The sequence below is a fragment of the Cygnus olor genome, chromosome 2 (genome assembly GCF_009769625.2).
Source record: "Cygnus olor isolate bCygOlo1 chromosome 2, bCygOlo1.pri.v2, whole genome shotgun sequence".
NCBI classification, from domain to species: domain Eukaryota; kingdom Metazoa; phylum Chordata; class Aves; order Anseriformes; family Anatidae; genus Cygnus; species Cygnus olor.
Genome location: NC_049170.1, coordinates 79,138,019 through 79,155,515, shown reverse-complemented (window position 1 = coordinate 79,155,515; position 17,497 = coordinate 79,138,019). Strand labels below are relative to the sequence as shown.

The 17,497-nt window shown below is 37.2% G+C and overlaps 1 protein-coding gene across 5 annotated transcripts in view; it reads right to left on the bottom strand.

Moving 5' to 3' along the window:
* CDH6 (cadherin 6) overlaps window positions 1–17,497 on the bottom strand; it is a 104,930-nt gene that overhangs the window by 13,098 nt on the left and 74,335 nt on the right. For all 5 annotated transcript variants that reach the window (XM_040547749.1, XM_040547747.1, XM_040547751.1 and 2 more), the window contains 6 exons: window positions 15,855–16,149; window positions 14,186–14,305; window positions 12,013–12,180; window positions 10,318–10,505; window positions 8,638–8,891; window positions 2,728–2,864 (listed from right to left, as the gene is read on the bottom strand). In XM_040547749.1, the coding sequence (XP_040403683.1) occupies window positions 2,728–2,864; window positions 8,638–8,891; window positions 10,318–10,505; window positions 12,013–12,180; window positions 14,186–14,305; window positions 15,855–16,149 (1,162 nt within the window). The remainder of the gene's footprint in view (window positions 1–2,727; window positions 2,865–8,637; window positions 8,892–10,317; window positions 10,506–12,012; window positions 12,181–14,185; window positions 14,306–15,854; window positions 16,150–17,497) is intronic.

The window sequence follows — 17,497 nt, the reverse complement described above, 5'->3', positions numbered from 1 at the left end:
TTTATGCTAAAATACATCAATATAAATGTTGAATTTTTATAATAGGTGGAAATCAAATGTACTCATTTGAATTTGCAGGACTACTTGCAAGACTATTTATAAGAGCATACCTTTCTAACAAATGCATTTAAATATATAGCCAAATGCATTTCTTTTCCTCCCAAGAGTTACAATTTCTTTCTTTCCTGCCTTTTTTTTTTTTTTTTTTGGAACTGTTCATTACATATTTTCATTTTACTTCTTCAAGGTGCTTAAGATCCCTACAATTGAAAATGATACTACAATAAACAGAAGCCGTATAGATACTATATGCTGTATGGACAGGGGCCTTTTTTCTGATTTCATGGCAATATGGGTTGAAAGATATTTATGCATCATAAAGTTCTTTTTGTTTCTTTCAAATTATTTTTGCAAATGAATTGGTGTAGATTAATTTGTTTGCGTTATCCTTTCATTACTACTGAGCTCCATCTCCAACAAAAAGGTCCACCATATCAAAGAGATACATCTGCTTAAATCTATCCTTCTCTGTAGTATTATGTTTTCTGTTTAGCCAGCAATCACACCGCTAAAGTTTTTTTTCTGAATGCAGCCTCAAAGGCCTGCCAATGTTTGAATTAATCGTAAGTGTTAAGTAAAGAATATTTATTTTAAAATGCTCTCAGAATTGTCTCTGGCGAATTGGCTGTGATTCTGCATCTGAGACTCAGGAGCCCTGGGTACTGAGCTTTATTAGTAGTTTTCCTCTGAGTGTGGAAGACGTAGTGATCCAGTGTTTCACCAAGTATTTATCTGCAACACCAAGAACATGATTCTCAGGGCTGCTGAGCAACTGCAGCTCATACTGGTGAAACAAGAGAAGATTAAAAATGCAGCTAGCTACGCTTACTGACAATTTTAGAAAATTCAAGGCAAAACAACTTCTGCGTTTCCATTTATTTTCTACTGTCAAATGAAATTGTGAACAGTCAGCACTGAAAGATGTTTTTCTTCATGACTACCATTTATTATTATTATTATTTTTTTACTTTTTTTAATATCAAAGGGAGCACACGTCTCTCTGAGTGTGCGTACTACCCGTAACTTGACTGGCTATTTCTTTTAGCTAACTTCAGTGAAATATACCTGGAGTTTGATGTGATGGTATGTCACTGAGTGCAATTAATGGTTAGCTCTAAGCTAGTAGAATGGAATGTAGCTAGCTTTGCTAGAAGTGACTGGTTTTAGCCAGAAGCATTAAGCAGTGGTGTTTTCCAGTCTAGTCTCTTGAGACTAAAATTAGTGTGGTAGCCTGGATCAGACCAAGGCTTATTTCAACAGTAGCTGCATCTCAGCCAAGAAAATTGCCTTTGGAAGGCATCTACCCCAGTTACGCCAAATTCAGTCTGGGCTCAGTGATGCACAGCCTGGGAAGCAGCTTGTTGCAGCCTGGAAGGTTTCAGACTAAAGAGGAATTGTAATTAAGACATAAACCTGTGTCAGGCACAAAAGGTTTAGTTGAGAGCATTTGGCCCAGTAGGTCTGCCCTTAGGGGAGGAGGCAAGGACAGAAACGGGTATTTCATATAGATGCTAACTTGGTTTTCAGATAGTATACAGTTTGCTGTAGTGTATGTTATTTCAGTTCCACTGGGATCAAAGCAAGTGAGCTTGCTAAATATTCTTGTTATTCTTTCCTTTTCAGGTGCTTATTTTTTCCCTTCTACCCATGAGCTCAGTCTGTAGTGCACAACTCTTGACCCTAGATCACTCCTTCAAAGACTTAACAGAAACACAAACAACTGGCTAAGTCAGCCAAAAGTCAGAGTGTTTGGTATGCTGAAACCACATACCTAGCATAAAAAAGGTGCAAGCTTTCAAAAGAGGGAGAAAACTCTTTTTTAACATCATTCCTGTAGGCTCTAGTGCACTACTCTCATACAACTCCATCTGCTTGCCTCACTAGTATTGTATCACTTCAGTTTTCATCTTTAAAAAGACCTAGAGAACAAAGAAAACTGGAGTGAAATACCTCTTCGTTACACTCTTCTCACTATTCAGCAGCTGAGCTAGCCATACACACGTAGATGCAAAATGAGAAAGTAGAACTTATTTTTCTCTCAGATCATGTTTAAAAAAAGAAAGTCATTTAGCCTCTGCATTGTACAAAGACTCTGGGACAGTCACAGAACTGGTGGCAACATTAGATCTACCATTCCACCATGCTTCACAGTCACAGGTAACGGGACTCTGCAAAAGCGACCAGAATTGTATTTCCTAATATTTGAGCAGGTCATATGCTTATAGTTAATGTCTTAAAATAGATTGCTTGTTAAGGCTACATAGCGTGCACATCTTTATCTAGATCCCCGGCAATTCAGCTCTTAAAATAAACATGACTATTAGTATTACCACAGATGACTGTTTTCTGAGCAGTCCTAAACTAAGCAACAGACAAATTTGTAATATGGGTTGTGAATTCAAAGGACATTAAAAAAATGGCTATTAGTGATCAGAAAACATAGCATAGTTGCCTTCCTCCCTGCTCAGCTAAGTTACCTCTTGATGCGTGGTGTCCCTAGTAAACACAAAGCTGCAGACCACCTCCTCCAGAGTTTCAGCTTCTTCATTAGTATTGAGTGGACTATCCATATAACCTGACATCTGTCTGGCCGTGCTTTCCACACACTCAGCTAGAAAGCTAAATTCATTACATCAGGGACAGCAGTGGTATTTAGGTTTGACTTACTGATCTCTGCTGCTATTACTGTAATGTTGTGCCATAGCAGTGTTTCCCGGTCAAGGGGTTTTGAAGTAAATATCGAACCGTTTCCTGAATTGATGTTGAATACTCTGTCCATATCAGTGTGTCGATCTACAGAATATCTGCAAATACAGAGAGAGGAGTTAGGAGAATGCTTTCCTTTTAATTTCTATCTTCTTTAACCATTTTCTAAGACTAGACATAAAACACCCAGTAAATGGGGTTGCCTTTTGTTTTCAGCGCAGCCTTCAGCGTCTTTATATATTCACACAAAGAGCTTGTTCTGAGCTACTGGATAATGACACATTGGAGGTTTGATTTAGAAGGTGGGGCATTGTCACTGAATAAATGAATTACCGTGAAATTTACATACCTCAGAGAATCATCAAAGCTTTGTTTTTAGTGAGAAATGTGAAGTCTGTGCCCTGAAAGATAGGAAGTTTATTCTGAGGCTGAGTTGGCTTTCCCATTATCAACCCCCCTTTTTATGGTTTGATATCTCAACTGTTCCAAATCATTTCTGATTTAAGATTTGACAGCTGGGGCACCTTCCTGCCTTTCACTTCCCAGTGTTTAAAAAGACTGCCCCCAAAAAACCAAGCTGGCATGGAACAGAGATTCCACAGTGCCTCTCACATAAAGGTTTGCAGTAATTCATTAAAACTAATGTGCTCAGCCCTGCTTGATGGTATCTAGACGTGAAAATGAATGCTAACAAGCTCTGGAGGAGCTCAGAGCTTAAATACAGATGCAATTTTCAATCTGATCTTTCTTTTTTTTTTTTTTCCTGCTGAACTGAATCCAACTTTAAAAGCAGAACTCTCCAGTTCATGGGACAGTGCCCTACTACCGTGATCCAAATGCTCTTGCTTCATTTCATCTCTCATGAAAATTCTTGCATAAATTATGATGTTGTTAAAGCAAGAATACAATTGCATTAGTCTGCTTTCGTTTCAAGCTTGAATGTGTGCTGGCATACAGTCCAGGACAGAGCCTTATGAAGCCCAGTGTCCTCCCTTGGTCTCCTTGCAGGCCACGTCTGTGGAGGCAAGGAAGCTACGGCTGTCCCTTGTGTCTAGTCCAGGATAAAGACTCGGCTGAGCTGGCATGCAGTCAGATGAAAACTGGGCCAGGAGAATGACAGGCAGAGTTCATTGTCACTACAGAACTGCAGGGAAGGCAGAGGCTGAAGAAAAATTTGCACTCCCTGCTCTGCCCTAGGAGCAGCTGCGTGACATGTCCCTTACTCTGCACAGATTTCCCAGGGCCTGTGCAGCGTTTCTTAACTTCTGAGAATAATCTTGTATGGAGGCAGGAGAGAATAGAAGAGTCCATCTGAAATGTGATTTTAAGAAAGGTTTATATTAAAAAAAAATAACTTGCTAATTATTTTGTAACTGCACGTTTTCCCTTTTCAAATAAAATATACAGAAAAAGGGATATAGTATCCACATCAAATTAAACTGGTCTTATTCTAAATTGAGAATTTAGTGTAAACCTAAACAAAATTATAGTAGGTACTCATTATTGTTTTTCTTGTTACATATTAAATTGCTATGGAAACAACAAAATGAGATTCAAAGGTACTCGCACAGCAAACTTTTTTTTTTTTTTTTGGTAGGACTTGCACAGGCATGCCTTGTTAGTCGATTTAGTCTTTATTCTTGCTGTCATTTGACTAACAGTATCAAAATTTTAGCTGCACAAAGTCAACTGTGGTGTCACTAACCTAGTTCCTTTATGCAGCATTATAGCATTACCATCAGCTTGAACAGAGCATGTGAGAAGGTACATAATAGGCAGTGCTGAGTGATGGGACAGCTCCAGCAAACCATGTCGTTGTGTCCAAATCTAAATATTACACGTGAATTTGTTGACTTAGCTGAAATGTTTGATGGAAACTAGTTTACACCAAACAGTCTGACTCTCTTATATTTTGACAAAGTATTTGATATGGTAAACATTTCATTTTAACTTTCATTCATTCAGGCTTTTATATGATATTATGTTGGCATTTTGTGAATTAAATTATTTTTTCAGAGATTCTTCAGATCTTTTCCATACCTTTCAGCAGAAATACTTCAGTATTTCCACTTCACAGTATATCTAGATTTTTCATTCTTATTTGAAATGAAAATATCAGGATTTTCCATAGATTAGCTGTTCCAGCCAACTGCAATAGTATGTTTCAGGCTCTTATTCAGCAAGATATTTAAGTAAGCATCTAGCTGTAGGCATGAGTTGTCCATTCGTTGTTTTCTTTCTTCAATTATGCCGTCACTTATTCTTTATATTATGAATGGACTTAAAACTTCTTACAGCCTTAGCATATTTTAATGCTTTGGCATATTGTAATCGCTATCATTACTTTGTAAAATTGCCCAGTTCAATTGCATCTGTTGTAAAGTTTCTGAGTAAAATAAAAGCAAATGTTCTGGACTTTTTCTAAGGTTACCAGAGCTGTATACATCGAGGACTTCTTCAGGATGTTAAGAATTAACACATGTAAATCCCAATGAAACAATTTGTATATTTAGTCATTTGTGCAGTGGAAAGTTAAACTCAAAAAAAAAAAAAGAAAACAGAGAACAGCTTCTTAATGAAATGTTAATTTTATTTCTTCAAGAGAAAATACATACAAGATCATTGCAGTTAAAGTATATTCTAATTATACCATTAACCCTGATCTAGAAAGATGATTTTAATAAGCTAGACTGTCACTTCCATTTCCCAGTTTGTATAATCCAGTCTCTTTTGATCAAGGACCGTTAATTATGTTGAATTGGTGGTGATTCTGACTTATGGATCATAACCTAGTAAGAATCAAGCAGACATCAAACTCATTTTTACATTTATTTAATGAAATTACTGGTGCATATTTGTCAGATTTCAGACATTGTCCCTTTCAAACCTTTAGGAACTGACAAGCTAGGAAGTTAAAGGTATCTATAGAGATTACATTCTCTCCTCGTACATAACAGGAAGAAGGAGAGAGTGAAGGAGAGACTCAAACACATGCAAATATGTTGTCAGTAAAATACACAAACAAAATTAAGCCTTACATTTGTTTGCAGTTCATTTTCATCTGGGAAACTTTAGTAAATCAAATCACAGCAGGGAGAGAGTTCCAGTGACTGATGAACTTCATTATGCCTCTGAGGAGTTACTATAGCAAAAAAACTCAACTAGCAATTTAAAAAGATCTGATGTACAATACAGCAGTGCCAGCTGCAGCATTATTTTTCCAGTATGCAGTGGTTCATAACATCATTTCTGTTTAGATCAAGCACAAGCAGAATGCAGAACTTTTTTTTTTACAACACAGCTGGACAGTGGAATGTTACTCGTGAGTGTATTAATGTCACTATGCACGGATGATTATTCAAACAAAGCCAAACATCTATTGGTGTATTTTTGTATTGTCTTAATGTCATGTGGCAGCAAAGCTTATTTATAAGACCTGGACTGATTCTCTACCAAAACACAGGTTGTGAATGATGAAGCACTCTTACAACCAGGGCAGGTACCCGCCTCATATTCTGCTATTGCTTCATTGTCTCCTGATGCTCAGCAGGTTGCTGTCTAATGCAACCACAAGTCAGGAAGATTTGTTGGTCAGGAAGAGATGTGTGCGTGAATTTTTCATAATGCATTTTCATAATGATATTATGAAGGTTTCCTTTAATGGAAGATCAAAGGGGCTTTCATCTAACAGAGTTAGGGCTCACTTTGTTTAAAAAGAGAAATCTTCACTCAAGTAGGGGAGAAAATGAAAGGTTTTCATTGTAATATCAACTGTCTAAAGATTTTATTTTTTACTGTCAAGGAAAATTGACAAGCAAGTGACAAGTCATATATATACAGTCTAATTGTATCTTCCCCGAAGCTCAGAGTGAAAATCAGTTTTAGCATCTCCATTGCATGATGGAAAAAAATAATCCTGTCAAAAAGATGCAGACTCAACCCCTGACCCTAAATTCTAGGAGATACCCAAGATATTAGCACCATAAAATTACATATATTGCAAGATAACATCTCACAGGCTACTAGTCTCTGCTGATTTCATTCCTCTCTTAAGATTTTCATATTTCTTCTCGCTGTGTTTATTTCTGTTACTCTAACCTCTTCCTCATTTTTCTTTTTCTACTCCTTTCACCTTGATTGTTGCTTGTTATTAGCGTATAAAGGAGACAAGTTTTCTGCTGCTTTGCTTCAATTTTGACATCTCTACTAAATTTTGTTCAATAATTATGCTTTAATATGCAGAGTACCTGTACAGCATTTAATAACTGCCCTTTGAAAGATAGGTAAGTTTTAGCACACACATTCAATTAATGGAAAAGAGCCAGTAGGCAACACTCAACAATGCACAGCATAATCCCTATCCACTGTAAATCATTTAACAATTAGGAGGTGGTGCTGGTGTGAAATGCAAATGGTTGTAGTTATCACCACAGGGAAGCAGAAGGAAGCAGGGAAGCATTCCCCTCATTCTCCAGTGCCATTAGATACGAAAAAGCAGTTTCATATGAAGACTGGAAGGGGCCTGGGTTTCACCCCAACCAATTTTGTCATCTTCATTGTAGCATACCCACTAAGACATTCTATAGAAGTTATCTATTTTGTCCCTGGGATTTACCACAGTCAACAAAGTACTATGTTGCCCTTCATGTTACTATGCTCTGCTAATCCAGAACTTCCTATAATTCTTGCATGCCATGATGTAAATGAAAGCAAACCTTAATTAAAATTAGAAGGCTTAGTCTTGAACAAGAACTCACGTGCAGCACATTGCATGCGAACTGAAAACAGAGTTTCTGCAAGAAAGGGTTTTAGGTTTAGTTTCTTCATCTAGGAAATTATGGTGACAATATTTACCCATCTCACAAGATGAGCTGAGAGCTTAAAACTTATGTATGCTTCATGAGCATTGTAAGATATCTTGATGAAAGATGGCTGTTGCAGAAGTGCAAAGTATTGACGTATTGGATTTTTATTAAACCTGCATTGTTCTATTTTGATCTTAAGACTAACTATTGCATTTCCAAGGTGTCCAGAGACATGCTAAAATTTGACCTGGATTTAATATTGCTGTATTTTTTATTTCCATCTCGTACTACCTTGTCAGTATCAATGAAATCTAATTAAAGCACACAGATATTTAAAAGTTCTTTCATGTTCTATCCACTATGATATAAGTACTCAAGCATGTTTTCAGATACCCACTGAAACAATGGATGTATTAATTTACAAAAAAATGAAGGCTTTGGTTTAGCTACTCCAACCTTAACATTTCCTCCACTTTCTCTAAGACAAGTTTATTGATTTATGGCAAGAGTAATTTATGAGGTCCATAAGCCTGATTCTTTTCTTACTAAACTTACACTGATACAAGTGAGAACAGAGTCTGTGTGCGCACCAAGCTGCTTTTAAGGTACTTCTGCTTGTGGTGTATAGAAGGTAAATGCAACCTCTGTTAAACAGGTCTGGATGGACAGGAGAAGAGAGAGATGCTGAATCACTCCCCTGTCATACAGCCACGAGGATGCACTGCACTGGAAAATGTTAGAGGCGGAAGAAGAACACTAACATCATCTTAGTATTCTTTTGCAGTAAACTCTCCCACGGTAAAAAACATATATTACACAAGTACACAAACATCACTTACTGAAGAGGCTAGTACGTAATTCAAGATGCAAGTGCCACGCAAACACAATCACACATACAAAGATAAGCTAAAGCGTGAGAGATCATTTACCATCTATGCTACTGCACATGTAAGCATATCTGAACAATTTCATTTTTAAAAGTGATTTTTTGTGTGTGTGGTGACAAAAAAAAGCAAAATCAAAACAGCAGTCAAATTAATAATGAGCTGAAATAGTCTATGCTTACTTGACAGGGTTCTTGGCAGCATCTGGATCTTGAGCTGTTACCGTTCCTATGACACTGTTTATTGGAACATCTTCTTTCACTTCAATTATATACGCTGGTCTGCTGAACACGGGTGGTTCATCTACATCCTCCACTTGAATTCTGACTGTAGCTGAGTCCTTGAATGGCCCCAAGTAGAGGAATCGAGGGTCCACATGAGTATTGGTAGCTTCCACTTTCAGAATATACAAGTTTTTATTTTCGAAATCCAGTGCCTGGGAAGAGAAAGTAAAAGCTTGAGAGATCTGTGGGGACTGCTGTGGCTACCAGCCATATGAGCTAAATGAATGGGGGATGTCATGGAGAGGCCTGTGCTAGATAACAGGAGCCTGAACTGGAATTAACATGCCAGCAGAAAGGACAAAGACTAGCTTCTTTGCCACCAATAAGTTCTAAAAAAAAAAAAAACACTTTTGCAGGGCATTATGTGCCCAGAACTTCGGAACTCCAAGTAATTGTACCTTCTCAAATAGCGTCAACTCTTTATTCTTGCTCTTTATTCTTTTTTTTTTTTTATGTTTTCTTGACTATCCGTTTGGGGGGGGAGTGGGGATTTCTAGGAGCTTCTTGTTAAAACATTGGCATTCCATCCCTGATATGAATCACTGTCATCTGGTGTCAGAGGACATCCTGGACCACACACAGAAAATATAATTTTATGATAGCCTATGACTATGCCACACACTGATAAAAGTATGAAGAAGCAGCATTTAGGGACAGTTTGTTATAGTACTTAGGGAAATGTGGGGAGATACTAGTCACCCCACTTTTCCATTAAGTTGTAGAAAATTCACAGCTTCTGTCACCAACAGACAGAAATGCAAACAGAGTTAGACTGATATCATAACCAGCCCCTTGAAGGCATCTCTTAAAAAACGAGTAATGACAGGTGTCGTACTGATATCAACAAGCAAGTGCATGTTCAGAAAATCTACACAATGTCTATTTAGTGATGACTGAACTTGAACTGATGGAGGATGATATCTGTAACCTTATCAAGCTTGCCTGATAACCCACTGTAAACAATATTTCTCAAACCTTTTCTGACAGCCAATGTGCAACCTAGTAGATGATGTCCGTTGTGATCCAACAAGGCACGATGATTATTATTTTTTTCTGAAGTAAGAGCATGTTGATGGATTTATTAATTACGTCTTTACAACATGAGTCAAAATAAGTTTGTCTATGTACTTTAATACATTTTAGCTATGCAACTTAATACCTTCTGATAGTGTGAAGCAGGCAATGTGATACTGCCTATTTCTGTGGTGTCAACACAGCACCTTCCTAGTAAGTGAACAAATCCTGTAAGCATGTTAGGGACAAAGTCACAGTTGGATAGTGCTTCCTTGAGTTTTCCTGTAGACATGTTCAAAATCAAGATTTTTTTTGCAGTCCTATCCCACTCCATAGATTATTATTCTTTCAGATCCCTTAAAGCATGTGCATTGTTCTAGTAAAGCAGCAAGCATCCTAATTGCTTGTATAAAAGAGACTTTACATAAGTAATGTTGTAGAGGTTCCTAATAGCATTCTGGAATGGAATGGAAAACAAATGGAAAAATGGAAAACAAATATGTGGTAGATAAAGTTTTTGCTGGTATTTCAGAGGCTGGGATGAAGCATGTTTAAGATATGTACCTTTTTGACGGTTATAATTCCTTCCTGTGTGTCCTTGTCTGTGGTAATTCCGAACATGTCATATCCATCCCCTTCAGTGATGCTGTATTCAATCTCTGCATTTTCATCCACATCTGCATCATTAGCTTTTATCCTGCCGATTGGTGAGTCAGGTGGCGTAGATTCAGGTGCTCTAAATTGGTATGTGCCTACAGCAGACAGAGGAGGAAACTTTTGTCAGTTGGACTTACAGTATCTTGGACAACATCTCTGAGCCCACTGTCCATGTTGGGCATGCACAGATGAGTTACTGAGCCTTCAGCTTTTGCCTTACTTTCATATGGAGAAAAATAACTGCTTCTACCTTTTTTCTAGTATGAAGGATACATATATGTATCATTAGCTACATATGTCCTTTTCTGGACACTATCACAGTCTCTGTTGGCCATGTTAAAACTGTGTAAGAAAAATGTCTTGAGGTCAAAAGACAATTAAAACATTAAGAGGTGCCAGAGGCCGATGCAGCTTAGTATCACTAAATGCAAATCCAGCCCAAATGCCTATTACTAATGTGCTACACTGAATTTCTCCTCTGAGAAAATCCTACCTGGGGAATGTTGGCATTATGAGCCTGTATCTTTGGCTTTTATATTGAAGACACTCATGTCCAGAGATGTATAATTAACTCATTGGAGGCAGAGTGCTATATTTCCTCTTAACTTGCTCTAATTTAAATGGAAACGCTTTGCCCACAGCTAAGAACAGACTTTGAACTCAAATGACAAGTTGCTTTCAATAACTTTCCCAGTGACTTAACCGCCAAAGCTTGCTGATTTGTCTGATAGTATCTGCAATTATTTTCTCGAACAGCTGCTCTTGACTTTGACACACACTGACACACTGATAAACACACATGCACACACTGAGAATTGGTAAGACAAAGCAAAAAAAGAAGAAAGAAAAAAGAAAGGAAGGAAGGAAGGAAGGAAGGAAGGAAGGAAGGAAGGAAGGAAGGAAGGAAGGAAGGAAGGAAGAGAAGTGAATGAAAGCTGCATCACTGAATTACTTATAACCATGAACAATCATTAATACAAATGGTTTTCTAAGAGACCTGACTCTACTGTTTCATTTAAATATTACACAGCTATCTACCAAATGATCTGAGGCAGGGGAAAGAAAATAGGCAGGAATATCTGGTATATTTATGTACGTGTCTTTGCTTCTGTTTGCAGTTAATGTCGGAAAATCCATTGAGGCAAATGTTTCCTGGGTATAGATATTAACTTAAATAGAATTGCTCCTGGGATCATTTTACGTACTTAAATAAATGCTTCAAAAGTTAAATATGTTAGATTAGAGCAGATACCTTAAAAGACAGTCAACCACAAGGTCTATTATAGAAATAATATTGATCAGAAAATACAGATTGTATCAGTCAAAGCTATTAATGGGTAGGAAAAATAGGAGTTGTTTCTGTATGTTAATTCACTTCTCAGACTATCTACCGCAACTGGGGTAAAAATATTAAAGATATGTTCCCCAATTATTGCAATTAACCTTAGCATGATGCTACTGCTTGCTTATGTGTTTGCTTTTTCTTTCTTAAGTGAAGTCTTAAACTCAGTAAAGTCATAACAGCAGAAACAATATCTGAGGTGAAAAGAATCATTTTTTGCCCATTTTACTGTAAAGACATGGGACGTAAGTGTTCCATACTCTGGGGGAAGCGAGGAGGATTGTCGTTTACGTCGGTCAGTGTGATGTTCACGGTGGTGGTTCCTGATAATCCGCCCATCTGGCCTCCCATGTCCTTAGCCTGGATGACCACTTGATATTGCTCCCTGTTTTCACGGTCCATGTTTAGCAAAGCAGTTTTAATAATGCCTGAAAACATGAAAATTAAAGAGGCAAAATTCACAAGTAATGTACTCACTTCGATGGAAATTCTTGTTTAAAACAAAACAACAACAACAAAAAACACAGCCTTAAGAACAAAACAATCTCTATGTAATGAGTAAACTTTGCCCAGTACAAATATTTACTGTTATGAGATGGCACATTAAATTACAGACTTGTCATATCAGATCTCAGGCTGCTGCCTACATGACAGACACAATAGTAGTGGCATCCCCAGAAAGATGTTCTACCTATTTGTGAGCAGTATTATTTTACATAACTATTTACCCCTTTTCAGTTCCATGCTAAAGTCTCTCACTGAACTGGAAGAAGGCTCATTGTTCATTATAATGTGCTCCATCTCTTCTCTCCTGTTCTGTCAATATTTTCATTTTGACAGACATGGCAAAAAATAAATAAATAAAAAGCTAACTTCAACAAGACATCATTAAAGAGGCAGTACAACATTAAAATGGGAGAAGAGAAATTAATTAAGAAAATTGTGAGCATCCAAGCATGCCCAAGTATATATATTTCTATTTATACATTGATTGAAATGATTTTGCCAGTCTGTTCCTTCTTCAAAAGCACAAATGTCAGTTATGAGCAAAACTCCTATTGAAATTCAGTCATTTAGATTTGCCATGAAACAAAATGTTTGCATTCTTACTGGGTGTCTCAAGGCTAAGAAATGACTCCTTTGTAGGCAAAAGGAGTGAAATCCACGTACTGAAATCCATGGGAAAATTCATAGCAGCTTCAACAGAGACTTACTCGACTCTAGGAGTTTTGCAATTGATTTCCATGGCTGCACAATCAAGCCTGTGGTTTACCTTGCTTCCCCTCCATTCCCCTTACAACCCTCTTGCTAAAAGGTTATTAATGCTGAACTTCCAGGTAAATTATCCTTTTGTACTCTAAGAATACATAGTATATTGTCCAAGTCCGAATGAGTGCATCAGTGCAAAAATCCTCTTATTTTAGTATCTAATACCTTATGCTTGAAGGGAAGCTTTTTTCACCTTCCGTTTTCCTCTGAGACATCTAATCTTTACTTTGCCTGAGTCTCTAAGATTTAGTTAAGAAACAATGTGAAAACCTGATTAATTGTCTGGGATAATCCATTCCTTTCCTGTAAGGTTGCTGAGGAGAACTGTCTTCTCTAGCTTCCAGCAACCTATCAAAATAGATGTTTCCATTTAAAGAATTTCTTGAAATCCTTTGTTTCTTGTAGAAGAAGTTTGTTGTAAGTCTTGGGAAGAGAATACCTATGTAGTGAGATAGATAGTGGTACAGCAGATTCGGTCCACCAGAATTTGTATGTTTTACATGCACAGGTTCCAAAGCAGTCTGTTATTCAGCCCATAAAAAATTCCAGTCACTGTGTATAATTTAAATATCTTCCAAAAACAGAACTCAGAAGTTTTGGATTCTATTTGTGATCTGCTAGTGTAGCGCAACAGCCAATTTTACCTCTTCTATCATTATTCTTAATTAAGATTTCTTTCATAAAATTAGCATTAAAGTGATATGTTGCAGATGTACAGAAATTATAATTACTTTAAACAAGTTTTGAAGAAGCACAAGGAGAAAAAAAAAAAGAGCAAACCTTCAGTCTTAATTTAGCCATTATGAAGATCTAGGAGGATTAAGCACTTTTTTTCCACACCCACCCGTTTCTCGTTTTCTTCTAAAAGCCAACCTATTTGGTTTAATTTAAGCATCTACAGCAGTCTCTGTACCCACTGCTTGTTAAAAATGATTGAAAACTGGTTCTCATTCAGTACTAATTGTATTTATTAGACTTTGCTGGTAAGATTAAAATAATGTAGGTGTCATGTTTACAGATGTATCGCTCTATTAGATTTGTCAGATTTTGCACTGAATAAGATGTAATCTCTTTGAAGTTTTTGTCTAATATGTCCTAGCTTGGCTTAGCATGTCATTTTAAATTGCAGACGTTGTCACAGAATGACAGATAAGCTCTCCTGACCTGTCTCAGATTCAACAGAGAAATATGGTTGTCCCTGGAGAATGCTGTAGACAACTTTAGCACTGTTCCCATATGTAGGATCATCGGCATCAGTTGCAGTGACTTGCACAACAAAGGTACCTGCAATGATAAATTAAACAAAATAAAAATCTGCACTTTTTTTCCATGCCCAAGACAGTTTATGATGTAGAAAAAGCATAGCTCATGTTCAAGTCAAACTTAGGGCAAAAAGTGGAGATATTCTTATTTTTCAGAAATTTCTCTGCTCATAAAGGTCATAGGTCCAAAACCAAAATGATAGATGGCTTTTTCTCAGTTCATTAAAATGCAGTTATTGACTGTATTTGTAGATTCCTTATCGTAATTCTTATGAACAAACCCAAAACCCACCTTTCCCCAGATACTGAGGATATTTAGAATTTGAATATCGGTCAAGAATATACTTTCAGAAATTTACTCATGCTTATAACAGGTTAGACTAAAATTTACAATCTGAACAATCTTAGACTTGAAGGTGCTTGACATCAGAATGTAAATCTGTTTTTTCATATACCTTTTAGAGAAAGAAATGGTTTTGAATCCTAGGCAAAGTGTTAACAAACATGAAAAATTAGCTTAGGTTTTGGCATTTAAAACAGATTTGTGAATAAAGTATTCACTTCACATATTAAAATGTGAATATCAGGTTCTCCTTCACCAGGTAAGTTTTCATCCATGTGACAAGTCCCATGAATGAGAGGAGAGAGTATGCCCCAAAGTCTTTATTTTCATATTGCCTGAGCTTTATTTTAATCTCATTCTTGATCGTGATTAATTAACGTTTCTTTCCCTAGGTATTATTTCAGATTAGAAGTGTGCTTCTTGCAGTTCAACCATCCTTTGCTCTCTGACAAAGAAATCAAAATGACCTTCCTCAGAATCACAGAGAAAAAATCAAAACCTGTCAACTTCTGTGAAAAAGATCCAATCTTAAAATCATATTTCAAGGAAATTATTTTCTTTTCTTTTGTTGATTGATTCTTACGGCTTGATACATTTGAAAGCAATCGAAAGATTTCAGTGGACATCAGTGGACTTTGGAGCTCATTTTTGTTGCCTAAAAAAAGCAACAAGGGTCATAGGAAGTTAATGACATATCTAAGAATTAGTGATGAGTTGACTTGGCTGATAGTTTTCTCTCCTGAAGTGTGTACATTCACTTCTGTGCTTGCTGTTTTCCACTTTTTTTTTTTTTTTTTTTTTTTTTTTTTTTTTTACTTTCTTGAACTAAACAAGGTTTGCTTAGTAGTTCTAGGGGTTGTGTTGACACACATGGGTGACCATGGCTTAACATACTATTAAACTGCAACTAAATCATGTTAGCAATATATGTTAAACCCTTTAAAGGTATGTAACAGAGGTAAGCTCAGCTTACTTTCACTGTGAACTAAACAAGATTGCATTAACTTGCTTTTTCTGTGGCACAACAGAGAGAGCGGGTTGCACTCAGTGGACACTTCTGTTTTCAGCAAACTGTTGTTGCTAATTCTCCTGGGGTTAGAATTTTTAAAATGGCTGAGGTACTTTTACTCAACTCAAACAACAGATGTCTCTAAACTTTGGGGCCTTAATAAAATCCACATAAAGAACCCATATCAGACACTGAAATTAACTGTTAGTTAGCACCTACCAACGTCTGACATTTCAGGGATGCTGGCATTGTAAACGTCCTTTGTAAACATTGGCTCATTGTCATTGATATCATGGATCTTAATGATGAACTCAGATTCTGGTTCCACTGGTCTTCCAGTCCTTCTGTTTATAGCCTGGGCACGAAGTATGTATACAGGCTTTTCTTCCCTGTCTAGTCTCTTTGTGGCCTGGATGTCACCAGTGTTTTCATTGATAATGAAGAGGTCTCCTGCTCCATCTCCAGAAAGGATGTACTTAAGTGATCCATCTCCTTTATCCTGGTCTGAATGCAGCTGGTGGTGAAATGGGAATTAAAAAAAAAAAAAGGAAAAATAAATAATTGGAACACAATTCTAGGTACTTTATCTTGTTATCATGATACAGGTTTTACTATTATTAATGCCCAGCCAAAAGGCTGTACACTGCTTTTAGGAAATGAGATGATACCTCAGTAGGAGCACTGAATTGATAGAGTTGTCTTGATGTCTGAATTGAATTGAAACCATTTGCTGTATTATAAGAAACTAAGAAAAACCACGAACCACAGCTGCAGGTCACTTCCACAAGCTAAGCATACATTAATCTGATCTAAATGCCAGTGGCTCAGGTGGAATCCTAGGAATATATAGGATACTGAGATCCTACAGCTGGAAAAACAGCAGACTCGTGAACTGTAGTAAGCAAAGAATTAAAAAGTGGCCATGGCAGTCACTTCTTGAGTTTAAATTCTGTGTTCTGTGCTGTTATGTCCCCTGGACTACTAAATACACATATAACAGGAAAATACATATATTAACAAATGCAGCAAACCAAGAGCAGAGGCAGGCGTGTGTACCAGACCATTCCAGCACTGGCAATGAAGACTTCAGTTCCCTTTATCCAAAGGGACATGGACCAAGCTGAAACATGGTGTTGGCAGGGGAAAGAGAATGATGATAGCATACAAATCATGAGCTGCCCAAACTATCACCTTTTTTTCCCAGGAGACTTCCATTTCCCTTGAAATGCTGCTTAGCACACACAAAGTACAACCGATTAAATCCTACTGTGATGGCTCTTCCTTTGATAAGGGCATATTTATTCCCCTGGTTTTAAAATCAAGGCTAATCAACTGCATTTTATTTTCTTGATACATTACAGGAAAAATATATATTTATTAAAATGGATTCTAAGTTTGGTTTCATCATTTTATGACGAAATTCTTGAGGAAAAAAAGATCAGGTATCAGATTCTGCAGATGGTTGATTTCATAGAAAAGACATGTTGATGAGCCAGGAGAGATGGACTTTCTCGACCAGCTCATTGCTTCTCCTCCTGAATGCAAATAACAAAAAATATACCCAGCTGAATGTGTGGTGAAGTATTTAGCATTGGTGGATAGCACGCTGCATAGAACAGAAAGATTTGTAAGTTGAAAGAATATAGAATATTATGATCTTCACGTAGATTTTGCCAGTGCTTGGCTATGCCCCAACCACACTGGAAGGGCAGCCTCCAGTAGGACCATATGGTCAATGTTTTGGGCTTCCTCCAACCTTCTGCCCAGATCAGTGCTATGCTGGCAGCATACTGACAACACACTTGGTGGCATAGCACTCCACCACGTGCCTGTGGTCCCTACAGAAAGCATGCTCCATGCAA